At 64.0% G+C, this 17,157-nt stretch overlaps 6 protein-coding genes across 6 annotated transcripts; 4 read left to right on the top strand and 2 right to left on the bottom strand.

Annotated features, from left to right (window-relative positions):
• Nucleotides 1-464: 464 nt before the first annotated feature.
• On the top strand, nucleotides 465-1,436 carry AMSG_09509 (uncharacterized protein; the record flags this gene model as incomplete). The annotated part of the gene is made up of 2 exons (XM_013898896.1): nucleotides 465-630; nucleotides 844-1,436. 2 exons carry the CDS (start codon nucleotides 465-467, stop codon nucleotides 1,434-1,436), a joined length of 759 nt encoding a protein of 252 aa, XP_013754350.1.
• Nucleotides 1,437-1,664: 228 nt separating this feature from the next.
• On the top strand, nucleotides 1,665-2,917 carry AMSG_09508 (uncharacterized protein). Its single transcript, XM_013898895.1, has 2 exons — nucleotides 1,665-1,796; nucleotides 1,982-2,917. The coding sequence occupies exons 1-2, from the start codon at nucleotides 1,687-1,689 to the stop codon at nucleotides 2,784-2,786; spliced, it is 915 nt and encodes a 304-aa protein (XP_013754349.1). The 5' UTR covers nucleotides 1,665-1,686; the 3' UTR covers nucleotides 2,787-2,917.
• On the bottom strand, nucleotides 2,842-3,469 carry AMSG_09507 (uncharacterized protein; the record flags this gene model as incomplete). The annotated part of the gene is made up of 2 exons (XM_013898894.1): nucleotides 2,842-2,872; nucleotides 2,895-3,469. 2 exons carry the CDS (start codon nucleotides 3,467-3,469, stop codon nucleotides 2,842-2,844), a joined length of 606 nt encoding a protein of 201 aa, XP_013754348.1.
• A 620-nt stretch (nucleotides 3,470-4,089) lies between these two features.
• On the top strand, nucleotides 4,090-11,059 carry AMSG_12266 (uncharacterized protein; the record flags this gene model as incomplete). Its single annotated transcript, XM_013898925.1, has 3 exons — nucleotides 4,090-8,186; nucleotides 8,656-8,723; nucleotides 9,189-11,059. The coding sequence occupies 3 exons, from the start codon at nucleotides 4,090-4,092 to the stop codon at nucleotides 11,057-11,059; spliced, it is 6,036 nt and encodes a 2,011-aa protein (XP_013754379.1).
• Nucleotides 11,060-11,377: 318 nt separating this feature from the next.
• Nucleotides 11,378-12,914, top strand: AMSG_09504 (uncharacterized protein; the record flags this gene model as incomplete). Its single annotated transcript, XM_013898893.1, has 2 exons — nucleotides 11,378-12,870; nucleotides 12,905-12,914. The coding sequence occupies 2 exons, from the start codon at nucleotides 11,378-11,380 to the stop codon at nucleotides 12,912-12,914; spliced, it is 1,503 nt and encodes a 500-aa protein (XP_013754347.1).
• Nucleotides 12,915-12,937: 23 nt separating this feature from the next.
• AMSG_09503 (adenylate/guanylate cyclase) lies at nucleotides 12,938-17,091 on the bottom strand (the record flags this gene model as incomplete). Its single annotated transcript, XM_013898892.1, has 3 exons — nucleotides 12,938-14,157; nucleotides 14,187-16,750; nucleotides 16,780-17,091. The coding sequence occupies 3 exons, from the start codon at nucleotides 17,089-17,091 to the stop codon at nucleotides 12,981-12,983; spliced, it is 4,053 nt and encodes a 1,350-aa protein (XP_013754346.1). The 3' UTR covers nucleotides 12,938-12,980.
• Nucleotides 17,092-17,157: the final 66 nt, after the last annotated feature.

The raw sequence follows: 17,157 nt of genomic DNA, 5'->3' as shown, positions 1-17,157 counted from the left end.
GGTTGGTTGCGGGGGGGGATCATGATGGAGATGGATGGATAGTTGAGGGGTATGGGTATGGGTATGCGAATCGAGTTGGTCGGGTTGGTGAGGGGGTGAGGGCGAGGCTGATCAGAATCAGTTCCGTGGCCATGACCGTGGATGTGGCTATGTCACAACCAAGGCAGAGGACGGCAAGGCAGGACGAGGTCAGGGCAGAGCGCTGTGATCTGGTACGGGTATGACAGCACGACATGAGACATTGTGGCGTGAGCTTGATGTGTCAGTGCATGCGATGGTGATGATGGCGATGATCATGGGTCTCGGACTCGGGCTTGGACGCGGCAGGGATGATGGTGTGCCGTGGCTCGCACGCGGCTCGTCACCACCTGTCGTTGTGTAGGCTGGAGGATATGGAGGCGCAGGGAGGCAGGTGTACCGGCGAGTCGATACCGCTCGTTCCTGGCCGTCGAGTGCGGGCGCTGATGCCCTCGGCAGGGCCCAAGGCGGTGGTCTTTGCCCAGGCGGCTCTGGCGGCCGTCGTGGCCTCGCTTGTTGACGGCCTCGTCTGCTTTGCTGCCGCCAGCGATCCGAGCTCAGACTCGGCTCCGAGCACCATCCAGCCACGCCATATCGAGGACTACGTGGCGAGTCTGGCAGGCTCGGGGACAGAGATAGTGGCGGCGGAGTCGAGCCTGGGATCGGGACCCGGATCGGGGCCCGGATCGGGATCGGGCGGAGGGGGCGGCAGCAGCAGCAAGGGCGATGGCGGGGAGCTGAGGCCTGTGTGGCGAGCGGCTGATGGATCGGGACGGAGCTTGGCGGAGCTGTGCTCAAGCAGGTACCCCTGCCTTGAGCTGGCAGATGTGGTGACGGCAGCGCGGCTTCGAGCGTGGCTGGAGGTCAATGCGGAGAGCTCGGGCGCGGTAGCGGTGCCGATGGCGTACAAGGGCTCACAGACTCGGATCGCCTCATTTTGTGGCGTGGCTGAGGCCGAGGTTCTTGACTGGACAGGCTTGGTTCGCGAAGCACTGTGCTTTGGCTGGATCGACTCGACAACTCGCAAGCTGGATCCGGGCGTCCTGCGGTGCGTCGACCTGCATCCGCGCAAGCCGGGCTCGGGTTGGTCGGCGCTCAACAAGCGGACCATTGCTGAGCTCGAGGCATCGGGGCGCATGACTGCCCGCGGTGCTTCCGTCATTGCTGCCGCCAAGGCTGACGGTTCGTGGGCGCGGCTAGACAACATCGAAGCCCTGGTCGTGCCTGCCGACCTGCAGGCCGCGCTCGAAGCCGCCGGTCCGCTCGCAGTAGAGACTTGGCAGGCGCACCCCAAGTCGGTGATCAAGGGATCGCTCAGCAAGGTGTACTTGTGCAAGCGTCCCGCCACCCGGCGCAAATGGATCGCCACCATTGTTGCCGACGCCGCCGTTGGCAAGCGACCAGGCTTTTTCTCGTAGCTGCCAGCCCGGCCTGGGGCGGTGTACACCGTTGATGGGAGTCTGGACTTGACCGACGGCAGTAAGGCCGATGAGCTGCCACCTAGTCGCTGAGGTGCCCCCCCCCTCCCCCCGCTAGCTTGATGAGTTGGTAACAAGTAAAGCGTTTAGCCACTGCCGTCCCGTCATCAGGGCCAGAACCTCGGCCAGAACCACGGCCACGGCCAGAGTCAGAGTCACCTGACTCATCTGCGCTGGCAAGGCACGTGCCATGGCAGCCTCCACCGCCTCTGCTGTGCAGGAGATGCACGACTGGTCCTCCTCGTCCGGACCCATCATGACGTACCTGCAGTACTACGAAGTGAGTCTCGAGTACTTTCTGTAAGTACTGCCCATGTCCATACCCATACCCATACCCATGCCTACGGGCAAGGGGACAGACAGGTCGCCGGGACGCGGGGGGGAGAGGCGGCAGGAGAGGAGAGACAAGGGGGAGGGGAGGGAGAAAGGGGGAAGGGCTTGACATAGACTCACAGGAGAGGTACACGCATACGCACATACTACAGAGAGCGAGCAGGGCTGTGGGTGGCTATGTTTGTGGTGTGGTGGGCAGTGTCGCTGGTGGTCTCGTCGACCTTCCGTGGCCTAAAGCCGCAGGCAAGGGTGTTCTGGGCCCTGGCACTTGTCCGAGCTGTCTTTGGTGGCCTCTTTGCACCGCTTGGCGTCTACTGTGGCTTTGTGGGCATGCGCGATGGCTCGATCGTCTCGGTCTCGTCACCGCTCTCCACCTGGCTCATTTGCAATGCCATCGGCTTCTTTGTCTTTGAGTGCTTTGCTCTCTTTGCCTCCAACATTGTCTTTGCCCAGTTTGATCTCCTCCTCTTCATCCACCATGTCATCTCGCTTGGCGGCTTCTCGGCCATCCTCTACACCGGCCATCTGCACTACTTTGGCGTCCTCGGCCTCATTCTCGAGTGCTCTACTCCGTTCACCGCTCTCTCGTGGATTTCTTGGCGCATGGGCTACGAGACGACGACGCTGTGGCGGGCTAATCAGATGCTCATGGTCCACATGTTCCACGGGCGCTCATTCATCGAGGCCTTTGTGTGGATCCAAACCTTCCGCTACTGGCACCAGCTCTCGACCGAGCTCTCGTGGCTCTCTATCCTGGCTTTCTACCCCTCGCTTGCCCTCATGTCGTTCCTCCTCACCCCATCGTGGCTGCTGAAGAAGACCCGCCAGCTCAACAACAAGCCCATCACTCGCGAGCAGGCCTGGCGCGCCATCTGGGACCCTGACATGCAGACGCCGGCGTCGGTTCCCGTGGCCAAGGTCGAGCCCAAAGACAAGCGCCGCCTCAAGACCATGTGAGCCATCGCTTAGCTCCGCCACGGCTCGGCCGCGGCGCTGCTCCGCTTCGCCTCGCTCACCAGCGAGCTGAGCGCTGCCGCCACAGCCTCAGCGCTCTCCAAGTAATACATCTTGAGCATCTTGCTGCCCACTACTTCGACCGCCACGTGCCCAGCACGGGTCATCCGCACCCGCACCACATTTTCGTAGCCGATCAGAGTGGCCGAGGTGCCAAACAAGCCCGGCACGCCCGCCGCCACCGCCATGATCCGGCCAGACGTCAGCACGTACGCCGTGCGATGCATCTTGAGGAGCACTCTTGCCCAACCCCATACCCAGATGCTGCAGACGACGCCAAAGCCGACAGCCGGCCACAGCAGCGAGAGCGAGGCGAGGACGGATGCAAGGACGGCGAGGACGAGCGCGCCGAGCGCAGGGACAAGGACCAGCAGCGCAGGCAAGATCGGCCCGTTAGCAAAGAGCACCTGCTCCTCCACCTCTAGCCGCTTCAGTACCAGCTCTGTCGTCGCCGTCGCCCGCTCCGATAGTGCCACCAGCCGGCTGTCCGGCACCCATGCCTCGGCCGTCGGCGCCGATACCGCCGGGCCGACACGGACCTCGTCGGCCACCCGCGCAGCCCGTGCCGCCCGCCGCCGCTTCGCCCTCATCCCGCCGCCCGGCAGCAGCTGCTCCACCGCAGACATCTTCTTTACCCGCCGTCTGCTGCTCCCTCGCCGTGGAGTGGTGTGGAACATAGCAGCGCAACCGGTCGCGTCATGCCGGTCCGCACCGCTCGGTCCGCTGGGGCGTCTTGTCCGCCGAGCCCAGTCGGCCGCGCCGGGACCAAGCCATGTCGGATGAGACGAGGCGAACTGAGCTGATGCGATGCACATGCATGGTGTCAAGTAACACAACACAACCCAATGTTGATGCGATGCAGTACAGTGCATTGCTTTGCCATGTGATGGCCATCATCCCCACCGTCATCATCCGCCTGTAGCTCTGTAGGTGAGTATGATCTGGTGGTTATTGTCACTCCCGCCTCCATCCCGCCACCTCCCCATCGCTCCTCCGTACACCCTTATCCACTACCGATCTTCCTCTCCAACCCCCCCCCCCCCCCCCCCCTCCCCTCCCTTCTCTCTCCCTCTCAATCGAGTTGGCCACCGCCGGCCGTTGTCCGCCACTGCCACCCCGCCTCCGCCCCCCGCGCCCCCCCCCACACACACACCCACACACTCACCCCCTCCCGTCACCGTCACTGGGCACTTGTCACCCGTACGAGGACGTCAGATAGCGGACCGTTGCCGTTGCTGGGCTGGTGATGGCTGACAAGCAGAACACGGTGTTTGCAGCTGATAACGGCGGCGAGCTGGGTAGTCCTGGCCCTGCCGCTGCTGGTGCTGGAGCTCCTGGTGGGGAGGGAGAGGCGGCTGACGGTGTGGCGGCCGAGGTCAGGAACAACAAGGCCAAGTCGCTTAAGAGCAAGAGCAAGAGCAAGGCCAAGGGCAAGGGCAAGGTCAAGGCCAAGGCCAAGTCGCGCAAGAGCAAGAGCAAGCGCAAGCGCAAGAGCAAGAGCAAGAGCAAGCGCAAGAGCAAGGGCAAGGACGGCGCCCACACATCCGGCAACGACAACAACCACGACAACGACAACAACCACGAGGCCGTCACCATTGACGACGACGACAACAAGCCCAAGGACAAGCCTCGCGAGCCCAAGGGCGAGGGTAAGGGCAAGTCTCGCGAGTCGGCTACACTCGGCACATCACTCGCTGTGCCCGATCGCCACAGGCGGCACCGGCGGACAAAGCGGAAGGGCAAGCGCAGGGTGCGCAAGAGCAAGGCTGACAAGATCGACAAGGTAGAGGAAAAGGCGGCAGAAGCGTCGTCGTCGTCATCAGGGCTGGCAGATCCTGTTGCGCCGCCTCCGAGAGTCCGGCCACTTCCAGAACCAACGCCGGCTGAGCTGGTGCTGGAGAGCTCGTCAGAAGACAGGCCTGACCCATACATCGGAGCTGATGCCGAGAACGAGTTCATTGACACTGCTCTTGTCTACCGGTCTCGGGCGGCGAGGCCCAGCCAGCCGCGGCCGGCCTCACCTGTTGTCCAGCCGGCGTCGGTGACGCTCGAGTTTGCAGAAGAGTTTGCCAACGAGGCCGAGGCCGGCGCACTGCTGCCGCATGTTTTGGAGGTTGATGCGCTCGCCGAGGCGCTGCAGACATCATGCAAGATCGGTCTCAGCGCCGAGGATCACGAGGCGCGGCTGGACGAGCTCGGACACCACTGGCGGTCGCCGCCACCGGCCATGGCACAGTTCCAGTCGCCGCGCGAATCTATTGTGGCCACGCTGGTTACTCTCGCTCGTGAGCTCATCTTCAAGCACGAGTCACGGATGGCGCTCTGGCTTGCAGTGGTGCTCACCTTTGCCAAGGCCATTCGCGACTCGGACGTGACGGCCGGCGCCGCATGCATGCTCCTCCTTCTCGCCGCCTTTGTGCAGCTTGTCATGGCGCTGGAGTTTCAGGACACTTGGGCAAGGCTCCGCTGGGAGACGGCGCGGGCGTGGTTTGGCTGGTCGTACGGCTACACCCACACCGTTGCCATTCGCGCGGGCGGCCGCGCCCACACCCTGGTGCAGGACCTCGTCCCCGGTGACCTCATCGAAGTCTCAGCGCCGGGCGTTGTTCCGGCCGACATCCGCATTGTCACCGACTCGGGCAAGTTGGTGGTTGACTCAAGCGCCCGCAGCGAGCCGAGCCAGCTGTCGCGCCGGCCAGCCGCCGCGCCCAACACCCACCGCGCGTATGCGCGCGCACCCAACATGGCCTTTGCCGGCGAAACCATGGTGACCGGCTACGCACTCGGCCTCGTCGTTGCTGTTGGCGCCGACTCGCTGTACTACGGCGATCCGTCGCGGGCCTCGTCGCTTGTTCTTGATCCGCTCGACGACGACGAGATGGGCGAGACTCGGATGGCTGCGTCAACCAAGCCTGACCTCGAAGGCACCCATCTGGTCAGGTCTGGCGGCGTTGCGTTGCTCTCGACCACCTTTTCGGCCTCGCTTGTTCACGCCTTCCGCATCCCGCTCCGCGCCTTTTCAACACTCACTCTCGCCGAGGCCCAGCTCGGCGGACGGTTCATGCTTGCCGGCGCTCTGCTTGCAGCAACCTCATACCTGCTCGCCGGCATCACCGAAGGCCTAGACCCGCTGACGGTCATCTCCATCACTGCAGTCTACCTCTGGCTCGTTCTTCCGGATCGGATGCGGGTCCAGCTCCGCGCACTCGAGGCCGAGCGCGTGCTCGCCGGTGAACGCCCGCGCCGGCTGGCCACCGCACTCACCCTTTCGGCGTCAGACAAGCTTGTGGAGACGACGCAGATTGTCATTTCGCCGGCCCAGCTGATTGACGGCGTACCGCACGCCGTTAGCACCATCCTCTTCCCCACCGACGACGAGCCGCTCGACCGCACAACCATGACCGAACGGTCGTGGCAGGCGAGCCTCCGCCGGCGCAAGTACGACGGCTTGCTGCGGGCGGTGGCGCTGACTACCACCAAGGCCTTTGTCGATACGCTCTACGGTGACGAGGACACTATCCGTGCCAACGAGCCAGTTTCGCGCGCGTTGCTTGCGCTCGCCCACGACGCGCTGGACGTCCGGGGATGCAAGGCGCAGCACCCGTGCATGGGCCGGATTGTCTTTGGGCGCGCGCCCAAGGCGGCGACGGCGTCCGGCCTGGTCCCTGTTGCGACTGCTGCTGCGCACTCGCTCGCCTCCTCGTTTGTGGTCTCGATCCATCCGCTCGCCGAAGACGCGCACATTGTGGTCGGTGTTGCGCCATTGCGGATGCTGCTCACCGCCAACGTGGCCACCACATGCCTGGTGGCGGCAGGCGGACCCAAGGCTGCCGAGTACGTTGAGACTCTGACGCCACTAGGCCTCTCGGCCCAGCTCAAGCTGAAGACAACAGTCCGGACGATGGAGGCCGCTGGCCAAGTCGTCATGGCTTACGTCCACAAGCGGCTCTTGCTCCCAGAGAATGTGTCTGGCCGCGAGTACGCTCGCCAGCTCGTCAGCTCGCCATCTGCCTTTCTGGACGAATGGACTGCCGACTTTACACTCGTTGGCCTCGTCGGCGTTCCGCTCAAGGCCAACCCAGAAGTTGGGCGGCTGGTGACTCAGCTGCAGACGTCGGGCGTAACGACTCACTTGTTCTCGCCGTACGCTCCACAGACAACCCTCGCGCTGGCGCAGTCAGCCGGCATTGTCCTCCGCAAGACCTCGCTGGACTCGCTCGTCCCGCCGTTCATCAACGCCGCTGCGCCCGCCGGCGCCGGCTTTGAGCTCGGCAAGTCGATGGTGGTGCCGAGCGTCGACGCCCACACGCTCGCTGCCGGCCTCGCTTACCTCACTGACGTGGCGGCGCAGTCGACCGCAGTCCTCATCGGGCGCGCCGACGACTGGATGGGTGGAGCACTCGACGAGGCTCACGCCCAGGTCGGCATCTACACCCTCTCCAACCGACTCCTCACCCTCTGCGCCGCCAACGGGCCGTCGCACGTCAAGCATGCCACCTTTTGCGACATGTACCTCGCCGATGCCTCGCTCGAGACGCTCGCCACCGTCCTGGCTCGGGCCCGCGGCGCCGTCGACACCGAAATCAAGGCTGTCGCTGGGCGAACGGCCATGTACCTGGCATACACTATGGCTCTCGCTCTCGGCTTTTGGTTTGCGCTCCCACTTCCGTTTACGGCCTCGCTTCTTGTCCTCGCCGAGCTCGTCGTCCGTCTCCACACCATTGTCTTCCCGCGGCTGGTCAAGAAGCCGTTTGTGGAGCCGGACGTCATGCTCACTGACAAAACTCGCAGCGTGACGCCGTCGATGGGCAAGCTCCTCCGGTTCGGCCGCCTCTTCTCCGGTCCTCTCGTCCTCTACGCCTCGCTCCTTGCGGGCTTGGTCGTCCTCGGCGCGCTGAGCAACTATGCCGCCGTCATGAACACCGTCACCTCGTCGCTGGCCGGTCAGGCCAACGCGTGGGAGAGCGGCGCGCCCATCGCCGGCGCCGGGAACGTACTCTGCGAGGCCCGCTCGGCCTTTTACCTCGGCCTTGTTGTTGGCTTCTTTGCCCTCCTCACCACCACCCTCACCCGCTCGGCGTCGCTCATCGATCTTCCGCGGCGGACGCTCGCCATCCACGCCAGCCTCATTGTGGTTCAGATGGTCCTGCTTGTCCTCTCGCTGGAGGTCAGCCCGTTCCAGGTCTTCTTCGGCACCTGCGCCGTCGCCTTCCGTGGCTGGCTCCCCTCACTCCTCTTTGCCGCTGTCATCATCGCCCTCGATGAGCTCCGCAAGTACCTTTTGCGCTATGTCGTAGTTGACCCCAACGAGTCGCCGCTCCGTCATCTGTACTTTAACGTCCGGTGAGCTGTAAACCCCCCCCCCCCCCACTACCCACACACACATAACCACTCTATTACCTACCGATATGATGCACTTTTGTGCTTTATCACTCAGCTGAGCTTGCAATCATCACCCCAACCTCTCATCGCTCATCATGCTCCGTTGTCACTGTCATTAGAGGCAGACGGCCAAGGCAGACAAGAAAACGTCTGCCCACTGATCGCAACTCTGAGGAAATGCTGGCTCTGCCTCCAGCCCCCCAACCCCCCCGACACTACCCCCAAGCACACTCGTCTCACCTGTCCCACCCTCCACCCACCCACTGCACTCCCCCCCCGTACACACCTCCACCATGATCCAGGGAGGCTACATGAAGACTCGGGCGTCCCGACGGACAGTCACAAGGGCATGCCAGAAGAGCATGCTGCGGACAGCATCGTTGCCTACTTCCTCGCTCTCCTTCAAGCCCATTGCCCCAGGTCTGACCAGCGACCCGCTCTCGCCCCCGTCGCCCATACCCTCGCGCACCCTCCCCAAACGGGGCCGCCAGAAAGGTGGTACGTACTCTCCCCTCCTTCCTCTCTCCCCGCCCCCTCCCCCCCTCCCTCTCCTCTCTGCCCTTGTCCCCCCCCTCCCTCCCTCTCTCTGTCTCTGTGAGTGACGGGGGATGGGGACATTCGCTGTAGATTCTACAGCCGTTGGTCGCCTCCCCCCTCCCTGCAACCCCCCCCCCTACCACCACTATCTCCCCGTTGCCCACCCTCTCCCCTTCCCTCTCCCGCCCATCATGCTCTCTATCCCATGCCGCACCTCCCTATCCTCTTTACCAACGTCTTAACCCATTCTCCCCCCCCCCCCCCCATTACCCCGGCCTTGACTACCCACCCCCCCACCCCCAAGTCGGTTCGGCAGTTGGGGACATTTGGCCAATATTTTTTCGCTCTCTCTCCCTCTCCCCTTCCCTTGCCCATGACTGACTCGCTGTGATTTCGGTGGTTGCGGTGCTGTGCTGGTGTGAGTAGACGACGCCGACCTCCTCCGCCGCTCGTCCAAGCGGCTCAAGACGCTCAGTGCTCGGGCAAGTCATCGAGTGATGGTTGATGAGAATGGAGAGGTTGGTGAGGCTGGCGAAGCGTTTGCGGCTGCTGGATTTGTGCCGGTGGGCCGGCGGTCGGGTGAGGAGGCGAGCAAGGCGAGTAATGATGATGAAGATGGCGTTGGTGACGACGACCGCTGCAGCCGCCTCACTGGTGATGCGAGGACAAAGGCCGGTGCGCTAGCACCGGCAGCGGCGTCTGCAGCGGCAACGGGGCTGGCGCAGCAGAGCGCAGGGCTGGCGGGCGTTTCGAATCTTCTCTGCACCTCGCCGCAGCTGAAGCGGGCGATGAGCAGCCTGCGAGTGGTGGATGTGTTCCGGGCTGCCTCTGCGGCACTGTCTGTGGGCGCGTGCGAGGCTGCGGACGCCAGCAGCAGCGGGCCTGCCGGGCGCGAGGTCGAGGCCGAGGTTATCTCGCGGTTCTGGCGGTCGCGGCTGGCAAATCAGAGCTCCGGATCGATGTACGTGTCAGGCGCGCCTGGAACGGGCAAGTCGTTTACCTTTACCTCGCTGCCGGCACAGGTGCACGCGGCCAAGCAGACAGATCCGAGCCTGCCTGCAGTGGTGACGGTCCACCTCAACTGCATGTCGCATATCACGCCGTCGACGGCATACACGACACTGCTTGCGCTCCTAGCCTCGCAGCTTGAGCGGATGGGCGTGGTGCTGGAGGAGATTGTGCCCGAGGCTGCTGACGTGCGGCTTCTGCGGTCGCTGTCTGCCGGCGACCACGCGCAGCGGGTGCTCTCCAAGCTCTTTTCTGTGACCAGCATTCCACCGCTGCGGCGGTCTGCGCAGCGGCAGCGGGTGGCTGCTGCCGCCGTCGCCGCGCACTCGTCGTCGGCTGCGGTCTCCGAGTCGGTCTGCGAGGCCTCGTTCGCCAAGGGCGACTCGGCGCTCTCGTTCATCATTGTGCTCGATGAGATGGATCAGCTTGGCTCGAACGGCAACGCCATCCTATACCAGATGTTCGAATGGGCCGGTGGCGCCGGCTCGCTGGTCCTCTTTGGCGTCGCCAACGCCCTCGACCTCACCGACCGCATGCTCCCGCAGCTGCGGCGGCTCGGTAAGCCGCCGGCGACGCTCGAGTTCCGGCCGTATACTGCTGGGCAGCTCGAGTCCATCCTCGAGGCCCGCCTCGCCACCGTGGAGAGCAGCTCGGGCTCGCAGGGCAAGATCTTTCAGGCCAAGGCGCTGCGGCTCCTCGCGCGGCGGGTCCAGAACCACACCGGTGACGTCCGCATGGCGCTCAACCTCTGCCGCGGCGTCCTCGACGCCCTCATTGCCTCGCGCTCCCCGGCACTCAACGAGCCGGCAGCAGCCTTCCGTGGCCTCTCCATTGGCGCCATGTCCAAGCACATCCGCGCCACGCTCGGCTCCAAGCAGGGCTCTGCCATCGCCAACCTCACTCTCCACCAAAAGGTGCTCCTGCTCGCCGGCGCCTGCCATGTCGCCCGCTCCGGCAAGTCGTACCTCACCTACGTCCAGCTCGAGAACGCCTACCGCAGGCTCTGCACCGACATCGCCCACTTTTCCGACTTTGCTACGGGCTCGGCCTTTTTCGAGCTCACCGACTCGCTGCAGACACTCTCGCTTGTCTCCATCTCGTCATCGTCCGGCATCGCGCTCTCGCGTTCGGCATCGACAGGCTCGTTTGGCACCCGCACCGCCTCGCGTCGCCTCAATTACGTCAAGATCATCCCCTCGGCCGAGACCATCACCACCGCTCTCGCTGCTCTCAACCACTCGCTCTTTGATCGCATGCTCAACGAACTCAAGGAGGCCGGTGCCCGCTGATGGCGCTGCCACTCCTCGCCTCCCGCCGCCCTTCGCCTCCTCGTTCTCGGGCGCGCGACGGAGTCTTCTGGAGCCGACGGCGCGACTTGACCCCTGCCGCCCGCTCCTTCCCAGCCGCCTCCCCCCCCTCCCGTCTTTTCCCACCTTTGGGATCATGATGGCTGTCTGATCCAATCGACACGCCCCCCTCCCTTCTCTCTCCCCTCCTCTAATTGAATGGCGCGCCCCTCTTCCCCGCCGCCCGCCCGCCTCCTGCCCGCCGAGTCGCCATCACTCCACCCTCCCACCCCACCCCACCCCACCCCACCCCCCCCTGCCATGGCCACATCCGACGCAACAGCCCTTGCCTCCCTCCAGCAAGCTGGAGCCCTCCTTGCCGAAGGCCACACATCCGCCGCCGTCCCTCACCTGTCTGCCTTTCTCGCCGCCGCCTCTGCTGGCAGTGCCCCTCCCGGGCTGGCTGAGCATGTGCCGTCGGCTTTGCTGGCTCGGGCCCAGGCGACTCTGGCCACCGATGCCTCGGCTGCCGCCTGGGATGCCCATGCCCTGGTCAATCTCCGCCCGCACTGGGGCCATGCCTACGCTATGCGTGCTGCCGCTCTTGCTGCTGCCACGGATCTTCCGCCTGCTTTGCCTACTCCGTCTGCCGCCCCGCTTGCTGCTAATCGTGAAGCTGTGGCGGCTCTGGTGGCCACCGATACCGCACTTGCGGCTCGCCTTGGAGGCGCAGGGGCTATTTCTACGCCCAATGGCTCATCGCAAGGTACTGTGCTTGATCAGCAGCTGGTGGCAGCGGTCGCTGCACAGCAAAGCGCCATGATGGCCTCGCTGGACGCAGCAGCAGCAGCGGCGGCGGGACCGAGCGCGGCGGCCGTAGAGGCGGCGGCGGCGGCGAGCTGGGCTGCCGCATATGGTGGTGGTACGACAGCGGTAGCGCCATCTGGTGTGGCTCGCAAGCGCAAGCGCGAGGAAGATCCGCTGGCGTTGGTGCGTGCGCGGCTGGTTGTGTTGCGAGGACTAAGTGCCGTGGTCGATGCCGATGCGGTTGCCACTGTGGCGGCCAACAAGTGCGGTATGCTGCTCAAGGACGTGACTTCGGGCGAGGCGTATGTAGCGCTGTTTGCTGAGGCGAACGCCGCTCCGAATGCGCGATCTGCCGCTGTGGTCTTCTTCAAGCCCGAGTCGGTCACACTCGCTGCCTCTCTCCTTGATGGCGCCGATGTCTGCGGCGCGGTGGTGCGGGTGGTGATTGGGCCGGCTGCAATCGCAGCCGCTCCAGACGGCTTTCTTGATCTTGCGCTCGAGTGCATCGCCGCTGTCCATACGGCTGCCAACGCCAAGCGCCGCCCGCGTGCCAACGGCAAGTCTGCCGACATAGCCCGTGAGCCGGAGGCGGCTAGGATTGCAGTCCGGCAGGCGACCGCGCTCACCTGGGACGGCGACGACGAGCCAGAGCGGGCTGAGCAGCTCGGGGTGAATGCAAGCGCAAGCGCAAAGGCGAGCGGATCTACTGCACGCCAGTCCGACACGGCCCTTCCGAAAGTGCTCGTAGCCAGGCACGCCTTTACGCCCGCCACTCTTCTCAAGTCGCCCAACGCGCTTGCGGGCGTCAAGGCTGCTCTGGCTTCGGCCGCTGCCCGGGCAGGGGCCTCGTTGCGCAACATCGAGATCTTCGATCTCCACCCGGACGGAGTGGTCAAGCTCACGGCGGCATCGCACCAGCAAGCGCTTTTGCTCCGCCGCGGCCTGCACGGCGTTCACATGGATGCCGAACGTGATGCCAGCTCGTTTGAAGGTGCGGTGGTGGTCGAGTTCTGGGACGGAGTGGAAGAGTTTACCCAGGAGGACGAGGTAGCGACTCAGATGCGGCTTGCGGCCTTTGGCGACTACCTTGAGCAAGAAGGCGAAAACGAGTAGTAGGTCACAGTGGCAGGCCTGCCTTGACCCGTGCGATCTCGAGCTCATCAAGCAGCCATGTCCGCTCCGCGCGAAGTAGCTTGATTTCGTCTTCCAGCTCGCCAGTGGCGCACGCGGCCCGGCTCTCGCCGAGCGCCTCTGCCGCGAGCATGTTTTGTCGGACGAGCTTCAGCTCCTGTCGTGCGTCAGAAGCCTCTTTGCGGGCATCGTGCTCGGCGGCGCGGGCTGCCGCCTCGCTGCGACGGGCTGCGGTCTCGGCGGCGGAAGCCGATGCGAGTTGGTTCTGGAGAAGCGCCAGACTGTTGGACAGCGCACTGATTGTGCTCTGTAACGCAGATTGGGACTTGTCGTCGACTGTCAAGGACATCTGTGCCTTACGTGCCTTTGCCAACTCGTTTTGGCAGAGAGCCAGCTCGGCCTCGGCCTGGCTGGCCCGTTCGTTGGCAGCATTGATGGCGAGCTCGTTCTCTGGTGGAGGCGCCTGCCACGCGTCAGCCTCCAGCTGAAGGTTCATATCCATTGCCAGCACCAGCTCGCTCCGGACGCCTGCCAGAGTCTGCTCTTTGGCGGTCAGCTCTCGCTTAGCGTCATCGAGTTCGCGCCTGGAATCTGCCAGCGCCTGATCACTAGTGCTCAACTCCTGCCTGGTGTCATCGAGCTCGCGCCTGGAATCTGCCAGCGCCTGATCTCTAGTGCTCAACTCCTGCCTGGTGTCATCGAACTCGCGCCTGAAATCTGCTAGCGCCTGCTCGTTGTGGGCTAGTTCCCGCTTCGCATCAGCAAGCTCGCGCCTGGCATCTGCCAGCGACTGCTCGTTGCTGGCCAGCTTCCGCTTAGCATCAGCAAGCTCACGCCTGGCATCTGACAGTGCCTGCTCGTTGGTGCCCAGTTCCTGCATCAGTTCCTTCAGTTTGCGGTCCTTGGTGACCAGCTCATTAAGCTTGAACTCGAGCTCGCGATCCTTGGCCGCCATCATCCACTGCGTCTCCAACAGCTTATGGGATGAAGCTTCAAGCTCATCCCGTCGCTGCTCGGCGCTGGAGAGAGCCGCCTCGGTTCGTCGTAGTTTGGCCTCGACATTGTGGGCAAGATCCTCGGCTGCAATTCGACAGGCGCGCTCAGTGGTGCGAAGCTCATCGAGATCAGCTTGCCACGCCAGCTCGCGAGTTCGCGCCTGGAATCTGCCAGCGCCTGATCTCTAGTGCTCAACTCCTGCCTGGTGTCATCGAGCTCGCGCCTGGAATCTGCCAGCGCCTGATCTCTAGTGCTCAACTTCTGCCTGGTATCATCGAGCTCGCGCCTGGAATCGGCCAGCGCCTGATCTCTAGTGCTCAACTCCTGCCTGGTGTCATCGAACTCGCGCCTGAAATCTGCTAGCGCCTGCTCGTTGTGGGCTAGTTCCCGCTTCGCATCAGCAAGCTCGCGCCTGGCATCTGCCAGCGACTGCTCGTTGCTGGCCAGCTTCCGCTTAGCATCAGCAAGCTCACGCCTGGCATCTGACAGTGCCTGCTCGTTGGTGCCCAGTTCCTGCATCAGTTCCTTCAGTTTGCGGTCCTTGGTGACCAGCTCATTAAGCTTGAACTCGAGCTCGCGATCCTTGGCCGCCATCATCCACTGCGTCTCCAACAGCTTATGGGATGAAGCTTCAAGCTCATCCCGTCGCTGCTCGGCGCTGGAGAGAGCCGCCTCGGTTCGTCGTAGTTTGGCCTCGACATTGTGGGCAAGATCCTCGGCTGCAATTCGACAGGCGCGCTCAGTGGTGCGAAGCTCATCGAGATCAGCTTGCCACGCCAGCTCGCGCGTACGATACTCGTCGGCACGTCGGTCAGCGTCGGTGCGCGCCACTGCAAGCTCGTCTGTCAGCTGCGACTCCCGCCGCCGGCACCGCTCGACCTCGAGTTCCAGACGCTCAACCTGCATCCGGGCCTGACGGCGCACATCTTCCAGCTGGACCCCCAAGCTGACTGCCTCGGCCGCCGCCGCCGCATGCGCATCCGATGCCTGCTGCAGAGACACCTTGCTCTCCTCGAGGCTACCCTCCAACGCCGCAATCCGAGTCTTGGCCATCTCTGCATCGTGGCGGGCATCGTCGCTAGCATTCGCAAGCTGGGACTCGAGAATCTCACCTCGCGCCGCCGCTTTGGCGCGGGCTCGCTCTGCCACCACAAGCCGCTCCTGCAGTTCTGCTGTAGACTCGCGTGTATCCTTGGCTTCCTGCGTGAGATCAACCAGCCGTGCACTGGTTCCTTGTTTGACAACCTGGGTTCGTTCCAGCTCGTCTTCAAGGTCTTGAATGCGTGCCTCGGCAGCAGTGAGACTTGCCTGGATCTGTGATGGCACAAGCGCTGCCTCGGTCGGCAAGAGCTCCGAGTGCGAGCATGCCGTCGGCAGGGCGAGCGTGTGGCTCGAGCCAGACGGGACGACGACCGACAAGGCGATCGAGTCAACCTCTGGGGTCATCAATTCGACCGGGGGCGACGGGTCCTCATCATTCATGGCACCCCAAGCAGTAAAGATTCGCCCGGCGAGCTCGTTGGCAGCAACCTGGAAGAGTGTGACGGGATGGGGGATGCCCTTCAGCTCGGTGGCGCCCAGCGGGACAATATGCGCATGGTCGAGCACATCGTGTGTCCCCCCGGCCGAAGACGATCCGGCCGGAAGCAGTGGCGCCGGCATGCCGATGGTAAGATCGTCCATGGGCCGGATGGCTGCAAGCGTCTCCTCGGATATCAACACCTGTCCACCTTGCGCCTTGCTCTCCACACGCGCCGCGAGGTTGACAACCGAGCCAAAGTAATCCATGCGGTGATGGGTCGGGTCACGACGGGTTACCGGCTCGCCGATGTGGATGCCCATGCGGACTCGGAAGCCGCAATATACAAGCACACCATCGGCGTCGTAGTCCTCTGCTGCATCGTCCGATTCGAGGAGTTTGGGCGACCATGCGATGTCGAGGAGTGCCGACTGAATGCGGAGCGCGCACGCAACGGCGTCGCGTGGATCGGCGAACGCCACCATAAACGCGTCACCCTCGGTCTTGACCTCATACCCTTGCCACTCGGCGAGGCACTCGCGGATGACCGTGTTGTGTGCCCAGAGCGCCTCGCTCATGTTCTCCGGATCCGCCGCCCACAGCCGCGTCGAGCCCTGCACGTCGGTGAAAAGCAGCGCGACTCGCCCCATCGGGGCTTGCATACCTGGATCGCGAAGCTGCGCGTTTTGGCTCTCCAGATTGCGGATGAGCTTGGTTGCCTGGGACAGCTTCTGACGCTCAGTGTCAGCCTCAATTGCCTGCTCGTTGAGCGCCAACTCGAAGCGCGCGCGGATCCGCTGCGCGCTGGCCAGCTTGAGCTCAAGCTCACTGATTACGTCGTCCTTGGCCTCGAGCTCGAGATGAAGCTGGTTACGGAACGCGTCCGCTCGGCGCGCCATCGCTCCAAGCGTAGCGTTCTCAGCGCCGAGTTCCAGCTCACTCATCCTTTCCAGCAGCGCAGCATGCTCAGCCAGGAGTGTAGTGTACGCCGCATCGCGGGCCTGAGCCATATCGGTCTGCTTGTGCAGCTGGCGATTCTCTTCGGCCAGTGCCGCGTGTGCTTGCTGCAGCGCGCAGAGCTCGTCGTTGGCCGACCGCACCTGGGCATTGAGCGCCTTGATCTTGAGCTGTGCATTGAGCAAGTGCGAGGCGACTGCGGAGTGCAGGACCCGAAGTGGCGCAAGCTGCGACTGCAGATCCTGGCCCTGCCGCCTCTGCTGATCTAGCTGGCTTCGCAGCGACTCGTTTTCTGCTGCAGCTCGAGCGCGACCTCCGAGGCCACAGCACCTCCGGCACCGGAGCTGTTGCTCTCCTCTAGCCGCGCGATGTGCTTTCGCAGCGCGCGAACTGTCGACGAGAGCTCGGAAATGGTTGTGCTTGCTACAGCAAGCTCGTGGGTCTGGTTCTCTACCACCGCATCGGTGTTCTCGATCTGGCGCGACAGGGTCTCCACTTGCTTGGCAAGCTTGGCGGCTTCAAAAGGCGTGATGCGCTTGGGTCCTACCGGCTGGGCGTCAGACGGCGATGCAGCGCGGGCCCTCACACGCGATCGCGACTGCGATCGCGCTGCCGAGTCGTTCATCGACGTTGCCCGCCGTCGAAGTGACTGTTTTGACTTGAGCCGCACGATCGACCGCGACGACGACCG

Source organism: Thecamonas trahens (genome assembly GCF_000142905.1).
Source record: "Thecamonas trahens ATCC 50062 unplaced genomic scaffold supercont1.50, whole genome shotgun sequence".
NCBI lineage: Eukaryota > Apusomonadida > Apusomonadidae > Thecamonas > Thecamonas trahens.
This window is presented reverse-complemented; position numbering and strand designations above follow the sequence as displayed.